The sequence below is a fragment of the Athalia rosae genome, chromosome 7, assembly GCF_917208135.1.
Source record: "Athalia rosae chromosome 7, iyAthRosa1.1, whole genome shotgun sequence".
Taxonomy (NCBI): domain Eukaryota; kingdom Metazoa; phylum Arthropoda; class Insecta; order Hymenoptera; family Athaliidae; genus Athalia; species Athalia rosae.
The window spans coordinates 12,783,217-12,804,896 of NC_064032.1; the positions used below are offsets into that span (position 1 = coordinate 12,783,217).

The 21,680-nt window shown below is 38.2% G+C and overlaps 7 protein-coding genes across 7 annotated transcripts; 4 read left to right on the forward strand and 3 right to left on the reverse strand.

Annotated features, from left to right (window-relative positions):
* The first annotated feature begins 719 nt into the window (after positions 1-719).
* LOC125501937 (sodium/potassium-transporting ATPase subunit beta-2-like) lies at positions 720-3,257 on the forward strand. The gene is made up of 6 exons (XM_048659125.1): positions 720-1,107; positions 1,566-1,718; positions 2,156-2,275; positions 2,466-2,647; positions 2,719-2,998; positions 3,137-3,257. Exons 1-6 carry the CDS (start codon positions 1,089-1,091, stop codon positions 3,238-3,240), a joined length of 858 nt encoding a protein of 285 aa, XP_048515082.1. The 5' UTR covers positions 720-1,088; the 3' UTR covers positions 3,241-3,257.
* An 834-nt stretch (positions 3,258-4,091) lies between these two features.
* On the forward strand, positions 4,092-6,952 carry LOC105687988 (sodium/potassium-transporting ATPase subunit beta-2-like). Its single transcript, XM_012403978.4, has 6 exons — positions 4,092-4,460; positions 4,919-5,071; positions 5,509-5,628; positions 5,723-5,904; positions 6,049-6,328; positions 6,490-6,952. The coding sequence occupies exons 1-6, from the start codon at positions 4,442-4,444 to the stop codon at positions 6,591-6,593; spliced, it is 858 nt and encodes a 285-aa protein (XP_012259401.2). The 5' UTR covers positions 4,092-4,441; the 3' UTR covers positions 6,594-6,952.
* Positions 6,953-11,882: 4,930 nt separating this feature from the next.
* LOC105688733 (abaecin-like) lies at positions 11,883-12,516 on the reverse strand. Its single transcript, XM_012405257.3, has 2 exons — positions 12,307-12,516; positions 11,883-12,191 (listed from the first exon to the last, which is right to left on the reverse strand). The coding sequence occupies exons 1-2, from the start codon at positions 12,469-12,471 to the stop codon at positions 12,081-12,083; spliced, it is 276 nt and encodes a 91-aa protein (XP_012260680.2). The 5' UTR covers positions 12,472-12,516; the 3' UTR covers positions 11,883-12,080.
* A 747-nt stretch (positions 12,517-13,263) lies between these two features.
* Positions 13,264-14,620, forward strand: LOC105688732. Its single transcript, XM_012405256.3, has 2 exons — positions 13,264-13,496; positions 13,602-14,620. Exons 1-2 carry the CDS (start codon positions 13,377-13,379, stop codon positions 14,319-14,321), a joined length of 840 nt encoding a protein of 279 aa, XP_012260679.3. The 5' UTR covers positions 13,264-13,376; the 3' UTR covers positions 14,322-14,620.
* Positions 14,621-14,697: 77 nt separating this feature from the next.
* LOC110117119 lies at positions 14,698-15,607 on the forward strand. Its single transcript, XM_048659098.1, has 2 exons — positions 14,698-15,026; positions 15,092-15,607. The coding sequence occupies exons 1-2, from the start codon at positions 14,706-14,708 to the stop codon at positions 15,485-15,487; spliced, it is 717 nt and encodes a 238-aa protein (XP_048515055.1). The 5' UTR covers positions 14,698-14,705; the 3' UTR covers positions 15,488-15,607.
* A 566-nt stretch (positions 15,608-16,173) lies between these two features.
* Positions 16,174-18,382, reverse strand: LOC105688168 (farnesol dehydrogenase-like). Its single transcript, XM_012404266.4, has 6 exons — positions 17,746-18,382; positions 17,448-17,627; positions 17,079-17,247; positions 16,861-16,987; positions 16,654-16,789; positions 16,174-16,558 (listed from the first exon to the last, which is right to left on the reverse strand). Exons 1-6 carry the CDS (start codon positions 17,917-17,919, stop codon positions 16,355-16,357), a joined length of 990 nt encoding a protein of 329 aa, XP_012259689.2. The 5' UTR covers positions 17,920-18,382; the 3' UTR covers positions 16,174-16,354.
* Positions 18,383-18,530: 148 nt separating this feature from the next.
* Positions 18,531-20,782, reverse strand: LOC105688169 (farnesol dehydrogenase-like). Its single transcript, XM_012404267.4, has 6 exons — positions 20,142-20,782; positions 19,730-19,909; positions 19,386-19,554; positions 19,176-19,302; positions 18,943-19,078; positions 18,531-18,831 (listed from the first exon to the last, which is right to left on the reverse strand). Exons 1-6 carry the CDS (start codon positions 20,250-20,252, stop codon positions 18,646-18,648), a joined length of 909 nt encoding a protein of 302 aa, XP_012259690.2. The 5' UTR covers positions 20,253-20,782; the 3' UTR covers positions 18,531-18,645.
* Between the last annotated feature and the right edge of the window lie 898 nt (positions 20,783-21,680).

Here is a 21,680-nt window from a genome sequence, read left to right on the forward strand (position 1 = left end):
TATTAACATTTCGTATTATTCACACTATTATGTATACATGTAACGTTATGTAGTTCTCAGTACATGTTATTTATAATATATCTATAAACTAGGAAAAATATTCCATATCAGTTGAAAATGCGACAATAATGAACTTTTCTAACAATCTTTCAATTTCAACAAATAAGTTTTCTCACCGTTGTAAACTGAGTATTAGCCGTTCCCAGTTGATGGAAAGATAAAAAATTTTGAAATATTCTAATAACAAATAATGATAAACTTTCTACACGACGATTGTCTAAAAAGAGATTGAAAATAAAAAAAAGCAAAGAACATCACGCACTTAACGGACCAACGTATACTTATATACGACTCTATAGTAAAGTAATTAGTAACACATCGATATGATGAGTAAAGTTTTTAATTATAATATATTATTGCTGTTTTGCTTGAAGGTAATCCTTCCTACATATATTTTTATGTATAAGGATTACAATATCCCCACCATGATTTATAATTATATGTATCTATAGACTGTATAGTATGTAGAAATCTGTGCCTTTTATGTGTAAAGTTTGAAGTAAAGACATGATATCATACAGAAAGGTCCAGCTGGGCATCAGCTATACTCGTGTTCGCTTAATTTGCGGTATCATATTCCTCTTCCCCCTCCAGTTTTGGTTTCAGGGAGTGGTCCTAGAGCTGAAAATGCCCAGGTAAGTCATAACTGTTTATTTTTCAACGTCGCTAGTCGCTCGCTAGCACATGTAGTGGGTATGTCGATTATGTGAATTATATTTGTGGGATGAAAATGTGTGCATAAAATCTTATGGAGGGGATCAGTGCGTTTTATTATGCAACGGAAAACGCATCATCCAAGTATTGTGGAATATACGAGTCGATTCACCGCTGACTCATGTGGATCAGGCTTTAGTCGAGAAACTGAAAAGAATTCTCGTCAGAGAGACAGAATTGTTTATTCGATATATCACGTATCTCATCTTCACAGTTCTGCCTCAACTCAGCATTCTACAGTCGAACGCTGAGTTGAAGCAAAACAAGGTCTAATCTATCAATTTTGTTCAGTATTTATAATTCCTGTAATCATCATGGCATGCACAGTACGAGGTAATTTATTGAACATACAGTTGAAATAATGTCAGTTTTACTTCTCAGAATAATTCTACAATCGATACGATTGTTTTAGATTTTGGTAGAGCCTCCATTGCACGAATTCTCTGATAGTGAAGTTCGATTTTTTTACGCAGTCGCAAGAATGCTGCAACTTATTCCGCTCCTATTGGATCTTAGCCTCCAGCTTATTACCTCATTGATTTGAAATGTACTATATGTCTGATTCTTACTCTAGTTGTAATCAATATTGCCAGTGTCTATCGACCTCGTAAATAATTATAACGATGAATGAAATTCATATTTAGTTAAATAGAAATGTTTAATTTTTTGATTTCTATTAGCACAGTAGTACATCTTATCAGGTGGATGAGAGCTCAAAGATCCTTCATTTAACTGAACATAAAGAATAGTGATATCATATTCTAATTTATGTTATTTGAATTCGTGTTCAGGAAAGCCAGTAGTCATACACCCCGCATTCTATGCCGCTGGCATAATCTTAGTTGCAGTAATTGGTTTCCTCATTTTCTACCATGTCGATCCAAGAGTTCACTATGCCATTTTTGGAGCATCTGACGACACGAATATAGTCAACGGAATCCCTGGTAAGGCAACAAAATTGATATTCGTATATTTTAACGCGATGGTTGTAAAGTCGAGACTAACGCGTATAGATGATAAAAGTTCGGCGGGGTCATTGGATCAGTTTTTACTCACAATCGGAACAAGTCAACCGTATATACATGTATACACCTACAAATTTCATAGCATGTAGCGATAATTGTACTTTGAACTAACGTGGAAAACGAATAATGAGCGAAAAATTTCTGACATCGATAAACTCGGTAAAGTTTCACACCAAATTCATTTCAAATGATATGGTAGACATTCTCTGCACACGGTGCGATGCATTTGTAAACGATAATTTCAGTTCATTTCCTTTAAACCAGAGTCATCAAAGACCATGTTGCGAAGAAAATCAATGTTTTCCACCTTTGAGGGATGCAATTAACGTAATTTATGTGATTATTTATTTCAACAGGTCTCATTGTGAGGCCTAGGATAACGGAAGCTGGTAAGTCAGAATCTCTGATCATGTACAACTCAAGTGACAGAAACAGCTATATGCGTTGGGTGGATGCACTGGACGACTTTCTCAAAGGTAAAATAATAAATGGAACTTTTTCGTCTTCGATTTACGTTCGATGATTTCATCCGAATTGCGGCTTGGCAAATTTTATCTCTTCTCATTTTTCTTTTTTTCTCAATTATCAACGTAGCCCCTGCGTTTCGCTTTGAATACACTAAAATTTTCTGTTTAAATAAATTATTGAAGATAACTTTCCGTTCAGTCTACAGAAAGCCTGGTCTGACGCCTGGAAGAGGATCCAACATTTACAACTGTGACTACATTCAACCCCCGGCACCGGGCCGAGTTTGCGACGTTGATATAAAAAATTGGATGCCGTGCATCAAAGAAAATTATTTTAACTACCACAAGTCTGCGCCGTGCGTTTTTTTGAAACTCAGCCAGGTTGTTATACAGTTGAAATTTTATGAGCTTCTTATGTACGGTAGTTTGTAATTTTATTTGGCATTTTGCAGATCTCTGGATGGAGACCGTCGTTTTATAACGACACCAATTCACTGCCAGAAGCGATGCCTCGTGAGTTGAAACAGTACATCATGGAACTTAAATCTGAGGATGCGAAACAATTAAACACAATTTGGGTATCGTGCGAGGGCGAAAATCCAGCCGATATGGAAAATATCGGTCCTGTAAATATCCTGCCTCGAAGAGGATTTCCCGGATACTTTTATCCCTACGAGAACTCCGAAGGTTATCTCAGCCCTCTCGTCGCCATCCATTTTGAAAGACCCCGAAGTGAGTAACTCCGACATCTTTATTTCTCGTCAAATTCCGATTTCGATTAACATTTTATAAAATCTTCCGACTGCCTTGGAAATTCACCGATCATATTTCACTGTATTTCATTTTGCATTATGTTTTTTCTTTCTACAGCTGGAATTTTGATAAATGTCGAGTGCAAGGCTTGGGCTCGTAATATAAAACATGATAGTGCATCGAGCATGGGAGCTGTCCATTTTGAATTGATGATCGATTAAATTGAAGGGGTGATCGAGAAAAACAAACAGAAAAAAAGTCTTTTCAGAGAATATTTTTTATCATTAATAAATCTCTCTCGAGAAACACTGCGCAGCTATAGAGTATATGTAAATTAGGTATAGAAACAATAAAAACTTTGTAATTTAATACGGATACAACTCCTATAAATATACATTTATATTTGTATGACTATGATGTAACAATTGTTCAAAAAGAAACGAAGAAAAAAGAGAAAAGTACAGAAGATTTGGAGCTTATAATCATTCACGGGCAGTTTCTGAAAACTCGAATTGAAAACCGCAGTTCCTGTCGGAATTCTCGATAGGACAATTTGGTGAGTGTTTCAATTGGATTATTCGTACTGTGTGTGAGAAAAAATCGAAAAATAAGAAAGAGACGTAGGAATAAATAATTGATATATTTTTCTGCTATTGAATAAATGATATAAATTACGTCTGGAATTTGGTTGATCGGTATCAACAAAGTACACAGAAAAAATTTACTTATTACAATAAGTTATTGATTTTCTTACAATATTGTTCGTATTAATGATATTAATTTGAACAGTTTACCACTTCGTTGCAGGTTGACTATCAAGTAATTTATAATTATATGTATTTATGGACTGTATAGTATGTAGAATTCTATGCCTTGTATGTGTAAAGTTTGGAGTAAAGACACCATATCGTATAAAAACGTCCGACTGGGCATCAGCTATACTCGTGTTCGCTTAATTTGCGGTATCATATTCCTCTTCCCCCTCCAGCTTTGGTTTCAGGGAGTGGTCCTAGAGCCGAAAATGCCCAGGTAAGTCATAACTGTTTATTTTTCAACGTCGCTAGTCGCTCGCTAGCAGATGTAGTGGGTATGTCGATTATGTGAATTATATTTGTGCGATGAAAATGTGTGCATAAAATCTTATGGAGGGGATCAGTGCGTTTTATTATGCAACGGAAAACGCATCATCCAAGTATTGTGGAATATACGAGTCGATTCACCGCTGACTCATGTGGATCAGGCTTTAGTCGAGAAACTGAAAAGAATTCTCGTCAGAGAGACAGAATTGTTTATTCGATATATCACGTATCTCATCTTCACAGTTCTGCCTCAACTCAGCATTCTACAGTCGAACGCTGAGTTGAAGCAAAACAAGGTCTAATCTATCAATTTTGTTCAGTATTTATAATTCCTGTAATCATCATGGCATGCACAGTACGAGGTAATTTATTGAACATACAGTTGAAATAATGTCAGTTTTACTTCTCAGAATAATTCTACAATCGATACGATTGTTTTAGATTTTGGTAGAGCCTCCATTGCACGAATTCTCTGATAGTGAAGTTCGATTTTTTTACGCAGTCGCAAGAATGCTGCAACTTATTCCGCTCCTATTGGATCTTAGCCTCCAGCTTATTACCTCATTGATTTGAAATGTACTATATGTCTGATTCTTACTCTAGTTGTAATCAATATTGCCAGTGTCTATCGACCTCGTAAATAATTATAACGATGAATGAAATTCATATTTAGTTAAATAGAAATGTTTAATTTTTTGATTTCTATTAGCACAGTAGTACATCTTATCAGGTGGATGAGAGCTCAAAGATCCTTCATTTAACTGAACATAAAGAATAGTGATATCATATTCTAATTTATGTTATTTGAATTCGTATTCAGGAAAGCCAGTAGTCATACACCCCGCATTCTATGCCGCTGGCATAATCTTAGTTGCAGTAATTGGTTTCCTCATTTTCTACCATGTCGATCCAAGAGTTCACTATGCCATTTTTGGAGCATCTGACGACACGAATATAGTCAATGGAATCCCTGGTAAGGCAACAAAATTGATATTCGTATATTTTAACGCGATGGATGTAAAGTCGAGACTAACGCGTATAGATGATAAAAGTTCGGCGGGGTCATTGGATCAGTTTTTACTCACAATCGGAACAAGTCAACCGTATATACATGTATACACCTACAAATTTCATGGCATGTAGCGATAATTGTACTTTTAACTTACATGGAGAACGAATAATGAACGAAAAATTTCTGACAGCGATAAACTCGGTCAAGTTTTACAACAAATTCATTTCGAATGTTCTGGTAGACATTCTCTGCACACGGTGCTATGCATTTGTGAACGATAATTTGAGTTCAGTTCCTCCAAACGAGAGTCATCGAAGACGATGTTGTGAAGAAAATCAATGTTTTCCACCTTTGAGGGATGCAATTAACGTAATTTATGTAATTATTTATTGTAACAGGTCTCAGTGTGAGGCCTAGGATAACGGAAGCTGGTAAGTCAGAAACGCTGATCATGTACAACTCAAGGGACAAAAACAGCTATATGCGTTGGGTGGACGCACTCGACGACTTTCTCAAAGGTAAAATAATGAATGGAACTTTTTCGCCTTTGATTTATATTCGATGATTTCATCTCGAATTTTTTACTGAGTGCTCCTAACATCAAATTTTCAGAGTATAAGAATCCTTGGCTAAGCCATGGGCGAATGGAAAATATCCACAATTGTGATTTCCGTTATCCACCACCACCAGGGGCCGTCTGCGAAATTGACCCTCGAGCATTTGGCCCATGTATTTCGGAAAACCACTACAATTTCCACAGATCTGCACCCTGCATTTTCATCAAGCTGAACACGGTAGTTTATTACTTTACATTTGAAAAGAACCTTTGATTATTGTTCAACTGAAATCTCAAGAAAATCTCAATTCCGAAAGTGATGATAAATTTGGCTTTTTACGAGTGAAAATCGGGATATCCTTATTTATAATATTCTTTACAGCCAACTGGTTGGATTCCTGCTTATTATAACGAATCTAAATCACTGCCAGAAGTGATGCCCGGATATTTGAGATCAATGATTACTGCACAAGAATCCTCTAGACCTGATCAACTTAATACAGTATGGTTATCATGCGAGGGCGAAATGCCTGCGGACGCAGAAAACATTGGCCCTATTCGATTCTTACCGATAGCCGGATTTCCTGGATATTACACCAAAAATGTGGATGTAGCAGGCTATCTTCCACCTATAGTCGCTGTCATGTTCGAACGACCGACCCGTAAGTATGATTAGTTATAAAAAAATAATTTATTTTTTCTACTCGTAATCTATAATGTTTATTTCGATAAGATATTTGGACAAAATAGAAATGATAATTCTTTTTTTGTTTTAATTTTTCATCTATATAATTCTACATTCATTCCTACATTTTTTTTCAAGTTGGAGTATTGATAAACGTGGAGTGCAAGGCATGGGCGAAGAATATACAACATGATCGTGATCGGTTAATGGGAGTCGTACACTTTGAATTATTGATTGATTGATCCCAATCTGCATTCGAAGACTTCTTTCCCATAACGCACCTACACAACATGCACCAAATCTCCATTTCAATTATCTAATTGGACCGTTTGATTTTTATTGCCGTTGAATGAAGTAAAAGTGAACTGATATTACATTTCGTCTTCCCATGTTACGCGGAATTAAATGATATAAAATAAATTAAGAATATGAACGATGGTGAACAAACCGTCCCAGCTATAGCACAGAGCTAATATATCAATTTGTAAATCATAAGTTAATTATAAATTTTTACTTTTTTCTATCCCGCATTGTATGAGTAGAGCATTAATATCGATGATTGTATTGAGCAAAAATAAATACAAAAGATTGAATACATTCATACGATGAGGCACCAAGTTTGGACCACCTCCTCGGGTTTCCTGTTCTCCTGATACAAATCTCCACTTTTCGGCAAACTTTCAATTTCCAGGGCCGGCAATCTAGAGCTCTGCATTATCACTTCTGGTTGAAAGCATGATTGAACGATCAAAGGCACAGGCATGCATGCAGTCAATCCTGCAATGCATCAGTTGCTCTCCCTTTCATACTAGGAATAAATAAACAGGGTGGAACGCATGCACACGATGAGGCACCAGGTCTCGGAATACCTCCTCGGTTTTTCTGTTCTCCTAATACCCAGAAAATTTTAAGGCCTAAATTAAATTTTTGGGAACGCTATTCTGAAGCTAGAAATTATTCTTTTCTTTCTGTATCTACGATTTATTGAATAAATAAATACATAGACAGGCACATAGTTAGTCCTGTGAAGAACCAGTCGCTCTCTCTATCATACTAGAATTAAATATACATGATTGAAGGCATGCACATGATGAGGCACCAAGTTTCGGACCACCTCCTCGGGTTTCCTGTTCTCCTGATACAAATCTCCACTTTTCGGCAAACTTTCAATTTCCAGGGCCGGCAATCTAGAGCTCTGCATTATCACTTCTGGTTGAAAGCATGATTGAACGATCAAAGGCACAGGCATGCATGCAGTCAATCCTGCAATGCATCAGTTGCTCTCCCTTTCATACTAGGAATAAATAAACAGGGTGGAACGCATGCACACGATGAGGCACCAGGTCTCGGAATACCTCCTCGGTTTTTCTGTTCTCCTGATACCCAGAAAATTTTGAGGCCTAAATTAAATTTTTGGGAACGCTATTCTAAAGCTAGAAATTATTCTTTTCTTTCTGTATCTACGATTTATTGAATAAATAAATACATAGGCAGGCACATAGTTAGTCCTGTAAAGAACCAGTCGCTCTCTCTATCATACTAGAATTAAATGTACATGATTGAAGGCATGCACATGATGAGGCACCAAGTTTCGGACCACCTCCTCGGGTTTCCTGTTCTCCTGATACAAATCTCCACTTTTCGGCAAACTTTCAATTTCCAGGGCCGGCAATCTAGAGCTCTGCATTATCACTTCTGGTTTAAAGCATGATTGAACGATCAAAGACACAGGCATGCATGCAGTCAATCCTGCAATGCATCAGTTGCTCTCCCTTTCATACTAGGAATAAATAAACAGGGTGGAACGCATGCACACGATGAGGCACCAGGTCTCGGAATACCTCCTCGGTTTTTCTGTTCTCCTGATACCCAGAAAATTTTAAGGCCTAAATTAAATTTTTGGGAACGCTATTCTGAAGCTAGAAATTATTCTTTTCTTTCTGTATCGACGATTTATTGAATAAATAAATACATAGGCAGGCACATAGTTAGTCCTGTGAAGAACCAGTCGCTCTCTCTATCATACTAGAATTAAATATACATGATTGAAGGCATGCACATGATGAGGCACCAAGTTTCGGACCACCTCCTCGGGTTTCCTGTTCTCCTGATACAAATCTCCACTTTTCGGCAAACTTTCAATTTCCAGGGCCGGCAATCTAGAGCTCTGCATTATCACTTCTGGTTTAAAGCATGATTGAACGATCAAAGGCACAGGCATGCATGCAGTCAATCCTGCAATGCATCAGTTGCTCTCCCTTTCATACTAGGAATAAATAAACAGGGTGGAACGCATGCACACGATGAGGCACCAGGTCTCGGAATACCTCCTCGGTTTTTCTGTTCTCCTGATACCCAGAAAATTTTAAGGCCTAAATTAAATTTTTGGGAACGCTATTCTAAAGCTAGAAATTATTCTTTTCTTTCTGTATCTACGATTTATTGAATAAATAAATACATAGGCAGGCACATAGTTAGTCCTGTGAAGAACCAGTCGCTCTCTCTATCATACTAGAATTAAATATACATGATTGAAGGCATGCACATGATGAGGCACCAAGTTTCGGACCACCTCCTCGGGTTTCCTGTTCTCCTGATACAAATCTCCACTTTTCGGCAAACTTTCAATTTCCAGGGCCGGCAATCTAGAGCTCTGCATTATCACTTCTGGTTGAAAGCATGATTGAACGATCAAAGACACAGGCATGCATGCAGTCAATCCTGCAATGCATCAGTTGCTCTCCCTTTCATACTAGGAATAAATAAACAGGGTGGAACGCATGCACACGATGAGGCACCAGGTCTCGGAATACCTCCTCGGTTTTTCTGTTCTCCTGATACCCAGAAAATTTTAAGGCCTAAATTAAATTTTTGGGAACGCTATTCTAAAGCTAGAAATTATTCTTTTCTTTCTGTATCTACGATTTATTGAATAAATAAATACATAGGCAGGCACATAGTTAGTCCTGTGAAGAACCAGTCGCTCTCTCTATCATACTAGAATTAAATATACATGATTGAAGGCATGCACATGATGAGGCACCAAGTTTCGGACCACCTCCTCGGGTTTCCTGTTCTCCTGATACAAATCTCCACATTTCGGCAAACTTTCAATTTCCAGGGCCGGCAATCTAGAGCTCTGCATTATCACTTCTGGTTTAAAGCATGATTGAACGATCAAAGACACAGGCATGCATGCAGTCAATCCTGCAATGCATCAGTTGCTCTCCCTTTCATACTAGGAATAAATAAACAGGGTGGAACGCATGCACACGATGAGGCACCAGGTCTCGGAATACCTCCTCGGTTTTTCTGTTCTCCTGATACCCAGAAAATTTTAAGGCCTAAATTAAATTTTTGGGAACGCTATTCTAAAGCTAGAAATTATTCTTTTCTTTCTGTATCTACGATTTATTGAATAAATAAATACATAGGCAGGCACATAGTTAGTCCTGTGAAGAACCAGTCGCTCTCTCTATCATACTAGAATTAAATATACATGATTGAAGGCATGCACATGATGAGGCACCAAGTTTCGGACCACCTCCTCGGGTTTCCTGTTCTCCTGATACAAATCTCCACTTTTCGGCAAACTTTCAATTTCCAGGGCCGGCAATCTAGAGCTCTGCATTATCACTTCTGGTTTAAAGCATGATCGAACGATCAAAGGCACAGGCATGCATGCAGTCAATCCTGCAATGCATCAGTTGCTCTCCCTTTCATACTAGGAATAAATAAACAGGGTGGAACGCATGCACACGATGAGGCACCAGGTCTCGGAATACCTCCTCGGTTTTTCTGTTCTCCTGATACCCAGAAAATTTTAAGGCCTAAATTAAATTTTTGGGAACGCTATTCTGAAGCTAGAAATTATTCTTTTCTTTCTGTATCTACGATTTATTGAATAAATAAATACATAGGCAGGCACATAGTTAGTTCTGTGAAGAACCAGTCGCTCTCTCTATCATACTAGAATTAAATATACATGATTGAAGGCATGCACATGATGAGGCACCAAGTTTCGGACCACCTCCTCGGGTTTCCTGTTCTCCTGATACAAATCTCCACTTTTCGGCAAACTTTCAATTTCCAGGGCCGGCAATCTAGAGCTCTGCATTATCACTTCTGGTTTAAAGCATGATTGAACGATCAAAGGCACAGGCATGCATGCAGTCAATCCTGCAATGCATCAGTTGCTCTCCCTTTCATACTAGGAATAAATAAACAGGGTGGAACGCATGCACACGATGAGGCACCAGGTCTCGGAATACCTCCTCGGTTTTTCTGTTCTCCTGATACCCAGAAAATTTTAAGGCCTAAATTAAATTTTTGGGAACGCTATTCTAAAGCTAGAAATTATTCTTTTCTTTCTGTATCTACGATTTATTGAATAAATAAATACATAGGCAGGCACATAGTTAGTCCTGTGAAGAACCAGTCGCTCTCTCTATCATACTAGAATTAAATATACATGATTGAAGGCATGCACATGATGAGGCACCAAGTTTCGGACCACCTCCTCGGGTTTCCTGTTCTCCTGATACAAATCTCCACTTTTCGGCAAACTTTCAATTTCCAGGGCCGGCAATCTAGAGCTCTGCATTATCACTTCTGGTTGAAAGCATGATTGAACGATCAAAGACACAGGCATGCATGCAGTCAATCCTGCAATGCATCAGTTGCTCTCCCTTTCATACTAGGAATAAATAAACAGGGTGGAACGCATGCACACGATGAGGCACCAGGTCTCGGAATACCTCCTCGGTTTTTCTGTTCTCCTGATACCCAGAAAATTTTGAGGCCTAAATTAAATTTTTGGGAACGCTATTCTAAAGCTAGAAATTATTCTTTTCTTTCTGTATCTACGATTTATTGAATAAATAAATACATAGGCAGGCACATAGTTAGTCCTGTAAAGAACCAGTCGCTCTCTCTATCATACTAGGATCAAATATACATGATTGAAGGCATGCACATGATGAGGCACCAAGTTTCGGACCACCTCCTCGGGTTTCCTGTTCTCCTGATACAAATCTCCACTTTTCGGCAAACTTTCAATTTCTAGGGCCGATATTCTAGAGATCTACATTATCGGCTCCGGCTTGTGTGAAATCGTGAGTGAATGATTGAATGCAGAACGAATTACACGCTTATTGTTAGTTTCGCAAGCAACTAGTTGATTTTTCCATCATACGTTATAGGAGGAGAATCAAATACCCAGGATTGAATGCATGCAGACGATAAGGCACATCATTCGTGTCTGATTCAATATTTGAATACCCCTCATCTGCATTCAAAAACCTTCTTCTCATAACGCACCCATACCACATTCTCTGAATTTCCACTTCCCTGGCCTGATTGGATCGTTCAATTCCCATCACCATCGAATGACGTAAAAGTGTAATGATATTTTATCGGGTCTTACTATGTTGGAGGTCTTCCAATAAAATCAAATGATCCAAAAATACAAACAATGAAAAACGATGCCTCCCAGCTATTCCATAAAGCTAATATATAAATTGGTAGACTAATTTTTCAATATAAATTTTTATTTCTCGCTATTTAGCATTGTATACATAATATAAATAATGTTGATAATATTACATTGATATGTCTGTACATCAATTGTAAAATCGTTCATACAGTCGGCCGAATACATTCATTACAATATTCGATTTTTAATAATTGAAGAAACCAAGACAAATAATAATTTATTTATGGAGAAACTTTTATTCCGCTGCCCATATGGGGTCCTCAGCTTCTAATAGAGCTTCCGGTTGAAAATATCCTTCTGCCGGAACATCTTCGACGGCGTAATCCGGGGATCGTCTGAACCGGTGCTGTAAAAAAATCATCATTTCACTCTTCACGAAACAGCATCGAAACGTATACCATCGTTCAGTAATTTTCAGTTTTTCTCAACGTTAAAATACAATGAAAATCATAACTACTTACGTTGTAAGCTTCGGGCCATTTGGGTCGGGGATTGAAAGGACCCTGTCCCGGAAATGTTGGAAAATTCCCCGAGGGTCTTCGTTGAGGTTGCAACCGTCTGCTGTCGAAGGCTTCCGCCATGAGGACTGCTCCCAGGATGAGGAAAATCAGAACGGCTGCTCTCATCTTGAATTATTGAAGTCCCAAATGCGACTGAATGATTTCTCATTCCTTTCTCATGCTTATATAGTTGCCACCTATAATTGAGTAACGAAATGTAATCGTATTCAATGTTAATGTTGATGTTGACCGTACGTACACTTGTACAGATAACAAATAAATGTGGGGTATTACCCGGCTCCCTTAAACTGTCTACAGACTACCACCGTCATACACTGATTCATATTTTTGTCATAATTTTCAATAGATATTAACCACTAGCAAATGTATTTCGGGGGGTTCCTTCATGTACATTAAGATACGCGCGGATGATGTCAGAAACAACAAATATATTATACGTATATTACAGGCACTAAAATTGTGCATAACATTAATTCTTATCAACTTGTAAGAAAAAAAATCGTACTGTCAATAAACTGCGAAAGATTAGAAAAATCTTGCAAGGTAATTTGAGAGCGCGCTAATATGGCTGGGACAAAGTATACCTATACCTGCACTCCGTCGAGTCAATTCGTGGAATATTGTATTTTTAATATCTGGATCGTGATCGGGGTTACGAAATAAACGATCGCGATCAACGTACGCATTTGTACAGTCATATACGCCCGAGAGCCTTTCTCGTGTACGTAACATAATGCGAAATGGTAATGACCCATCGGGGATTTTCTCGCGGAGTGAATACCCCGCGTGTTTCGCGTAGAGCGTAATCTTTGTATGCGTTACTCGGCACTCGACAGCTCGTATATCTGTCGTTGGGAAAGGTAAAAAGCGTATAGTATATAAGACGAAATAACCGAGACAGAAAACAGTTCAGTTCCCGACTCGAATTAGCAACGATATAAAGTCTTAATTGAAGCGCGGAACTATCAAGTTACTACCGAGTTTGATATTGAATTTGAAATATACAAACCATGAAGCTCATAATCTCCTTTGTTGCTCTGGCAATTCTTGCGGTAGCTTCGGCGAATATTCAGAGGCCGAGGGATTGGCCACCAAAAAGCACCGGTCCAACTTTTCCCAGATACGATAGGGTGAGTTGAATCTGTTTGGAAGAAATCAGATTCAAGCATAAAATGTACGATACTCGAAAGAACTTTTTTTTAAATCTGTAACGAAATGTCTTGTATGATTCGCAGATACCACGTTTTCGCAGGGAAGCAAACCCCCAAAATTCTTTCTCTGGTACCTGGAGTAAGCCACTTTCTGGTCCGGAAAGACGTCCGTCTTACAACTTGGATTACAAGTACAATTTCGTAGACAAGAATAGAGGATCTGTTGGCGCGACTATCGGAGCGCAGAAACTTCCTGGTCATCGAGTGGAACCCACCGTTGGAATTCAAGGAGAGTGGAGATTCAAGAGGGAAGCAAACCCCCAAAATTCTTTCTCTGGTACCTGGAGTAAGCCACTTTCTGGTCCGGAAAGACGTCCGTCTTACAACTTGGATTACAAGTACAATTTCGTAGACAAGAATAGAGGATCTGTTGGCGCGACTATCGGAGCGCAGAAACTTCCTGGTCATCGAGTGGAACCCACCGTTGGAATTCAAGGAGAGTGGAGATTCAAGAGGGAAGCAAACCCCCAAAATTCTTTCTCTGGTACCTGGAGTAAGCCACTTTCTGGTCCGGAAAGACGTCCGTCCTACAACTTGGACTACAAGTACAATTTCGTAGACAAGAATAGAGGATCTGTTGGCGCGACTATCGGAGCGCAGAAACTTCCTGGTCATCGAGTGGAACCCACCGTTGGAATTCAGGGAGAGTGGAGATTCAAGAGGGAACTAGCCGATGCTGAAGTTACCGAAGAAGAAGCAACGGATGTTGGCTTAGAAGAAGTGAATGAGTCTCTGGAAAATTAAGATTCTGTAAAGATGTTCAAAGAATACTCTTCTCGCAAAAATCTCGAATCGTTAAAATAATGTAACTGGAATTGAGATGTGCAGTGCAGCTTTAAAAAAGTCGATAATTTCGTCGACAGCATTTACTAGTATTAAAACAAATGATGTCCTGTGTTATCATGTCATACGATAGAAGGGTTGTTTGTAAATTATTCTGATTATTAATATTTCACACAACGACCAAGAAACCCATTTCATCACGACTGTTATCGCCTCCACGATCCACTATCTATCCAATAAAAATATAATTATAATTTCAACTGTACTCTGTATATCGCGTGATTTTTATTCCCCGTTCGTATTGCGGTATATTCATACAATGATATCATTCGATTCGTCACAAATATGAGCGAGTCTCTTCTTATTTCGACATTGATAAGAAAGATCGTCGTTTGCAGCCGGCCGTTTTCTTTTCTCCCTTACTCCGTAATTCCCAATAAAAATAATCCGGTCACTTATCTGTTTCGTCGTTCGATATTCGGTGTGATTTCCTCCCTCCTAAAAAGTGTTTTTGAAGTATTCATCGCTTATGTAATGTTCACGACCCTCTTTGGCGTTTACAAACAACATGTGGCAGCGGAAAATCTTTTCCTGGTTATCATTTATGGTAGCGGAAACGTATTAGCGGTGATACACGAACTCCATGGAGCTCTGAATCAACAACAGGTAAAATAATTATCAAAAAAGAAGAAGCAAAAACGATCGCTAATAAAGTCACGATTTACATTCAGATTGCAGATATAATCAACGAGATTCAATCGATCGACGATAAACTGATTAATTTAAACATCATTCCAAACAATAATCGCGTAGTCCAAATAGCTGGGGGATGGGCAATCGGCAGCGGAATTCTTTGGATTATTTTAGCAGCGACTCACGAGTTGATTTTCTTAGACGTAATTCTGCTCTGGATCGGTTTCGTTCTTCCTTATCTCTTGATGTACATCAGTACATTCCACTTCGCCGGTATTGTACTACTGATATCCCATCGTTTCGAATTGCTGAACGATAATTTTCGAGATATTTCCACCTACGTTAATTCTCTGAACGAGTTCACGGAAACTTTGGGAATCGCTGGCTCCGACATAATCTGGGGTATAATAAAACGCACAGAAGTAAAATGCTAATGATGAATATTTGATCAATTGTATTCTGCTTTTGTTCTTTCGTTGCTTTAATCACATTCCAGAAACGGAATACCGTCTAGAAGTTCTCAGAAATTTGAGACAGGCGATCGTGAAAGTGACCGAAAAATTAGAGGGCGCGTATTCGGTTCAATTGCTGATGACCTTTTTAACCTACTTCGCAATATTTGTACAAAAAGTTCACAGGATTGTTATAACGAATGACACACCTTTGACCTCGGCCAACACTTTCTACGTTTCTTCGTGGCTTTTAACCATCTTGTTTACATTCCTCAGCATCTGTTGGGCCTGCACAACTTGCCACCATCACGTACGTATCGAAAAAACAAGCATGACAGAAAAGTTACGCCGTCAAAAATCCTCAAACGAAAGAGAAGAGTTCGCTTTCGATTCAATCAACGTAATTTTAGGCCCAAAGAACCGCAGAAATTATACCGATAGCCAAACCGGATGTTCGCAATGAATACCTGACAATATTCGTGAGTATAAATTGAGGTGAATTTGCCCTCGAAAAATTACGTATTCTTTTTTAAAATATTATTTTTTTTTTTGTCACAGTCCAAACAGTTTTTAATGGAACTGAGGCATGCGGGAGTGAAATTTACGGTTTGCGGACTGTTCGTTATCGACATGTCCTTGTTGTTAGATGTGAGTTCAATTTGTCAAGATTAATTAATTCATCACTTCTTATTTTCGATAGCATAATCGCGTTGAAATATTAATTGTCTGTCATTTCGCAGATGACGACTACCATCGCCAGCTATATTATAATATGCTTACAATTTTCTTGGAACAATTAAAAGGAAACGAAAAATAAAATATGTATTATTCATGAAAATCCTAATTATCCTAATTATTACCGTCAAGAAATTTTCGAAGCGGTCTGACGGTCATCTCACTGACCTGGACGGTTTGAGGTAACGAAAGAATGTAACCGACGATATGGGCGATATTTTCGGGCTCCAAACGTGGATAGGGCAATTCGACTTTATCGTGTCTAAATACACCGGAAGGTATTCCAAAACTAGTTGTAGTCAAACCTGGACTGAGGCTCTGGAACAAGAATTATTAAAAAAAAAATTGAAAGAAGGAAGAAATGTGATACACGGATTTCAGTTTTATATGATCAATAAAATACGAAGACTGACCGTCACCCTAATATTTAAATTAGCATTTTCCATCTCGTTCTGAAATATCTCAGTAAGTGCAGTTACTGCGTATTTAGTCGCAGGGTAAACGTTGAGCGGAATGGAAGGCATATCGTAGATACGATGCCCCATGACACTGAAAGTTAAAATAAAATTAAAAAAAAACAAAAAATGAATGAATAGTACGGTCAAAATTAGATCACGTACTCGTTCATATTGATTATCGTTCCCTCGATTTTCTTCTCCCTCATAATTTTCACGGTTTCTTTAGTACAGTAAATTAATCCCATCACGTTGGTCCTGAACGTGGTTCTCAATGCGTCGTTATCGACCTCTGAAATTATTTGTGCACGTCTATCACTATATATCATTCGATAATTTTCATTAGAAATTTTTTTGTCAACCCTGCAATGTTTGATTCTCACCAAGTATTGTTCCAACGACAGCGGTTTTGACATTATTTACCAAGGCGTGAACATTTCCTAAATTATTTCTGATCCACTTAAACGCTTTCTCGACCTCATCTTCTTGAGAAACGTCGGTCTGGATAAAGTAGAATTTTCCCTTGGCGTTCGCTAAACTTTGTTCGATCTCCTTAATCAACAAATAAAATATTAAGATCGAGAAGTATCACTGGCTCGTTTATTTTTTTTTTTTTATTGATATATTTCAATCGTTTGAAAAAAAATTAACAAATTCATCAAGAAATATACTCATATTACACAAGACTTTTTAACGGTCTCTGCAACGTGAAAATTCGGAAAATTCTCTCAGAAAATTAAAAATACATTTACCTCCAGTTTCGCTTTTCTTCTGGCGAGTCCTACAACCGTCAATCCTGATCTGACTAAATATTTCACTATTCCTTCGCCTATCCCCGCCGAAGCTCCAGTCACCACTACTACCTTGCCTGCCCAATTTTCCAACAAATTTATTTCACCTCCTGACGAATTTCGATCAATCGAAACGAAAGCCTATTGATTCAACGATTGAACTGTTCAATGATTATTACGATCGCCGTAGACGTGTAGATATTATGCGGAATTTTTCGGGTATTCTGAAAACTCTAATGAAACTTGACAAAAAACTCACCATATCACTCAAATCGTCCTGCACCTGACGAAATTTGATTACGTTGATACCTGGTTCGTTTGCCGCAGGATGAGCCGAGCCAGCTGGGGCGAATACTAGAGCGATGAAGATGAAGACCGCAGAGATTGATTTCTGCATTATTATAATACTATTATATTCTATTATATTTTCCATTATTTCTACTACAGAATAGTTCAGGTCGGTCGAGCCTTTACGAAGCAGCCTTTTCCATCTTTTCAACAATTACCTTTGCTACAATTTTACACTTTTAATTTTATTTATAGTCGAACGTACGATCGTCTCGACGCAACGACGTCTGAAACAAGTTGTTTGTCAATTTTTGCACGAAATATGCCCACCGCATGTCAATTCGAATGACAAATAATAATATATTGTTCTATCGTAAATTTAAAACCCACACTTTCAAGTGAAATCCATGATGTCGAGGCAACCTTGGCTATGGAGTGATAACGAAAAATAATTCTTTCCACCACCAAAAAACGAAATAAATCGAAATGCAGATACCGGTGAGTAAAAGTATTTTAGCGATGGTCAAGTGAGCGTCCTGTCACTCGTTTCTACGGAGCGACAATCTTATCACCCTACTTATTCGAAAGGAATTCATCGAATCCATTTTTCCATTCACTTTCCGAAAGTCTTTTACAGTTTTTCGATGGATTTTCCAGTTGCATGCGAACAGATGCAGTATCGTCATCGATATTTTCTAACATTTAATAATATTTACATTAATTACTATTTACTAATTAGTCAGAAATATTTTGAAATTTTTTTCAATAAATTTTGGCTTTTATTTGAACTTGTTCTCGTCATCGTGATGTGGATATTTTCTCGGTAAATCAGCAAATTAAGTTGCAATTTGATACCGATAATTATTTTACTCTATACTTTTTGTCCGAGTGGTTTAATGGTCAGCTCGGAAATTTGCACACTTTGCGGTACCGATAGAACGTAAGCAATTGCATCCGCGATACTTTCTGCTTGCAAAGATGGATAGCTTTTGTCAACAGCCCCATCGGGTCCTGTAGGTCGTAAGAAATGAGTTGTCACTGCACCTGGACTCACACTCTGGAACAAAAGTAAGAAAAGTTGAACGTCGGTCAGAATTATTAAAAAAGAAATATTGCAAAACGTCCGGGAAAAAATGTAAAAATTTATGCTTAAGTTTGTGATCCTTACCGTTATTCTAATATTTAAGCCAGCATTAGCCATCTCGTACTGAAGAGTTTCAGTGATTGCTGTCACAGCGAATTTAGTCGCAGGGTAAACGTTCAGCTCAAGACCCGGAATATTATGGGTACGATGACCCAGAACACTGAAAAATTAAATATAATAAAAATGGACGTCACTTTCGAGACCATTTGATACAATGAAACGCAAAAGAATTATTCTGATCTATGCTAATCTAATACCTATTTATGTTGATGATTGTTCCTTCGGTTTTTTTCTCCTTCATGATTTTGAAAGCTTCCTTTGTACAGTAAAGCAATCCCAGTACGTTTGTATCGAACGCGGTTTTGTAGTCACTGCCATCCAGGTCTAGTAATATTTTGATAGTTTTTGGATAATTAATGATATAATTTTCGTTGTTTCAACGAACATTAATATTAATTAATCCTCACCAATAATGTTTCCCATAACAGCACCTCCGGCGTTATTTACTAAAGCGTCAACGTTTCCCAAATTAGTCTTTATCCACCCAAAGGCATTTTTAACGTCTACTTCATTCGATACGTCGGCCTCCAATGGGTAGAATTTTCCCTTAGCGCCCACCAAACTCTTTTCGATTGCCTAAAATAATAAGTAAAATGATTTTCCGATTATATCGTATCGTATGATCATATTCGATCCGTCATTTGTGATTTTCGGAGTCCAACGTAATTTTTCCCAGTTATGCTCTTTCCAGAAATTAGAAAAATCTTCCCAAAATTATTGGGAATTTGCAGAACTGTAGTTTGTCTCTTACCTCCAATTTCGCTTTCGTTCTGGCTAGTCCTACGACCGTCAGTCCTGACTTGACGAGATTTTTCGAAACCGCGGCACCGATTCCTGAAGAAGCTCCAGTGACGACCACTACTTTTCCTTCCCAATGTTTCAACAGGTTTACTTCATCCCGCAACGAGGTCATGTTCTCTGCAGCAGGACTCTGTTCGTTGAAAAAAAAAATAAATAAACGCGGTAACGTAAATATAGGGCCAATTAATTACGCAAAGTTTTTAGGCAGAGATCATGCGTTTAATTCAAAAATTCGGTAATGGTTCAATTCATCATCCCATCCTAATTCCTCGCCACCATATTTGAATTCTTAGCTAGGAGCTTTTATTCAAAATTCTGCAATATTCCAATTACATCTGAAGATTCACTGTTGAAAAACTCACCCCCTCACTAACGGGCAGTCTTTCGGATGCAGTTTCTCCAGTCGTTCCCTCAGGATATGCGAAACTGATGGCCAATAACGCTGTGAAGAAAAGGAAGACACCGGTTGGCATGTCCGAGTTGTACTGAGGTAATCTTGCAATTCAAAGATTCCCGAAGCTGTCGGCCTTATATTATCCGGTATAGACGTCGTGAAGGCCAAGTGATGAGTGCGCAAATTGTCGAATATACAATTTCAATGCTACAACTCAGTCTTATATACCAGCTCTATCTGTACGCTCAGAGGATGATCAGCAAAAAAATTAAAACTGGTTTCGTCGCTTGAGGCTGATGTTATAGCGCATCCGAGTCGAACAACAAAATAATCACGTAACCATTCGCGCTGTTATAACTGTAATTACTTTTCACGCTGTATTACAGTTGAGAGAAGTTAGTTTCAAAATTAGAATTAAATTGCCTGATGTTCCAAAGAATCAGGGGTAATTTTTTCAAAACAAGAAATAACCGCGTGTTGAACGATGCATAAGATGTAGGGGAAGGTGGGGCGAAATTGGGTAACCAGAAAAATAATCGAAAAGGATTTCAAACATCATTTTGGATCTTGAGAATTTGTTCCTTTCATAACTAGTTTCATAGAAATATCGATGATATCAACTTCAGTTGTTAATATAATTCTCATTGTTAAAAGCCATTGACATAATTATCAATTATCTCTTTCTCCTTTACTTTTAATAAAAATAAGAGAAAGAAGTTTCAGAATGTAAGTTCATCCAATTAGAATTTTATTATTGTTCGAATAGTTTTAAAAAATTTCTCCCAATGCCAACGAGATGAGCGAGTGGCTTGAGCCAACATTTGTTATATCGAAAAAAGACTATTTGATGTGTCAAGATCGTATATTATTAAAGACAAAGTTTTATTCGCCGCATGATTTTCTCGAAATTATATAACACTTGATGCCATCGTGTCTGACGATCAAGGAATGGGAGCAAATCAAGGACAAACTTTCGTTACAAATTTACATCGTCGTTACATCGGTCATGTTTCTAACTGACGAGTACAACGACCTTTGAATCCCGGTGTATGTTCAATGATAATCTGCATCATATTCTCAATGAATAACTCTGGTTGATTTATACAAGCGATAAATAATTCCTATCTTTGTCCTTCTTACTCCATACAGAGTCCTTCGACCTCTGCATTATACTTACAGGCGTACAGAAATGTCGCAGGAATCTGCTGTTAGATATTCCGAAGTAGGGGACCATGTCGCGGTACCAATGCCGGAAAAAATGTCTTACGAACAGCAAAGACGTAGCTCGGGCAATGCATTGGCGAAAATATCAGCGGTAGCCACCGATCAACGAAAAGCTTCTGCGGTAGACCAGGCGACGATCATGGCGATACCGAGGGACGAACAACTCGGGGTAGACGCGCAAAGAAAATCCGCACAAATGGTGGTAACGAACGTAATGAGGATTTCCGGAAGCGAACTAGGAGCGAAGGAGCAGGTTCTAACGTCGTATATATCGAACGTCTAA

Bases quoted from the DNA above. Each gene is read 5' to 3' on its own strand.
- LOC105688732 (XM_012405256.3), top strand. From the start codon at position 13,377: ATGAAGCTCATAATCTCCTTTGTTGCTCTGGCAATTCTTGCGGTAGCT. The intron at 13,497-13,601 runs GTGAGTTGAATC...TATGATTCGCAG, and splicing joins CTTTTCCCAGATACGATAGG to ATACCACGTTTTCGCAGGGA.
- LOC110117119 (XM_048659098.1), top strand. From the start codon at position 14,706: ATGAGCGAGTCTCTTCTTATTTCGACATTGATAAGAAAGATCGTCGTT. The intron at 15,027-15,091 runs GTAAAATAATTA...ATTTACATTCAG, and splicing joins GAGCTCTGAATCAACAACAG to ATTGCAGATATAATCAACGA.
- LOC125501937 (XM_048659125.1), top strand. The intron at 2,276-2,465 runs GTAAAATAATAA...CTTTCCGTTCAG, and splicing joins ACTGGACGACTTTCTCAAAG to TCTACAGAAAGCCTGGTCTG. The intron at 2,999-3,136 runs GTGAGTAACTCC...TTCTTTCTACAG, and splicing joins CCATTTTGAAAGACCCCGAA to CTGGAATTTTGATAAATGTC.
- LOC105688733 (XM_012405257.3), bottom strand. From the start codon at position 12,471: ATGAGAGCAGCCGTTCTGATTTTCCTCATCCTGGGAGCAGTCCTCATG. The intron at 12,192-12,306 runs GTAAGTAGTTAT...ATTTTTTTACAG, and splicing joins AATGGCCCGAAGCTTACAAC to CACCGGTTCAGACGATCCCC.
- LOC105688168 (XM_012404266.4), bottom strand. From the start codon at position 17,919: ATGGAAAATATAATAGAATATAATAGTATTATAATAATGCAGAAATCA. The intron at 16,988-17,078 runs GTGAGAATCAAA...AAATAATTTCAG, and splicing joins TGTCGTTGGAACAATACTTG to AGGTCGATAACGACGCATTG. The intron at 16,790-16,860 runs GTACGTGATCTA...TTTAACTTTCAG, and splicing joins ACGATAATCAATATGAACGA to TGTCATGGGGCATCGTATCT.
- LOC105687988 (XM_012403978.4), top strand. The intron at 5,072-5,508 runs GTAAGGCAACAA...TTATTGTAACAG, and splicing joins TATAGTCAATGGAATCCCTG to GTCTCAGTGTGAGGCCTAGG. The intron at 6,329-6,489 runs GTAAGTATGATT...TTTTTTTTCAAG, and splicing joins CATGTTCGAACGACCGACCC to TTGGAGTATTGATAAACGTG.
- LOC105688169 (XM_012404267.4), bottom strand. From the start codon at position 20,252: ATGCCAACCGGTGTCTTCCTTTTCTTCACAGCGTTATTGGCCATCAGT. The intron at 19,910-20,141 runs GTGAGTTTTTCA...TTCAACGAACAG, and splicing joins GACTGCCCGTTAGTGAGGGG to AGTCCTGCTGCAGAGAACAT. The intron at 19,555-19,729 runs GTAAGAGACAAA...TTATTATTTTAG, and splicing joins GAACGAAAGCGAAATTGGAG to GCAATCGAAAAGAGTTTGGT.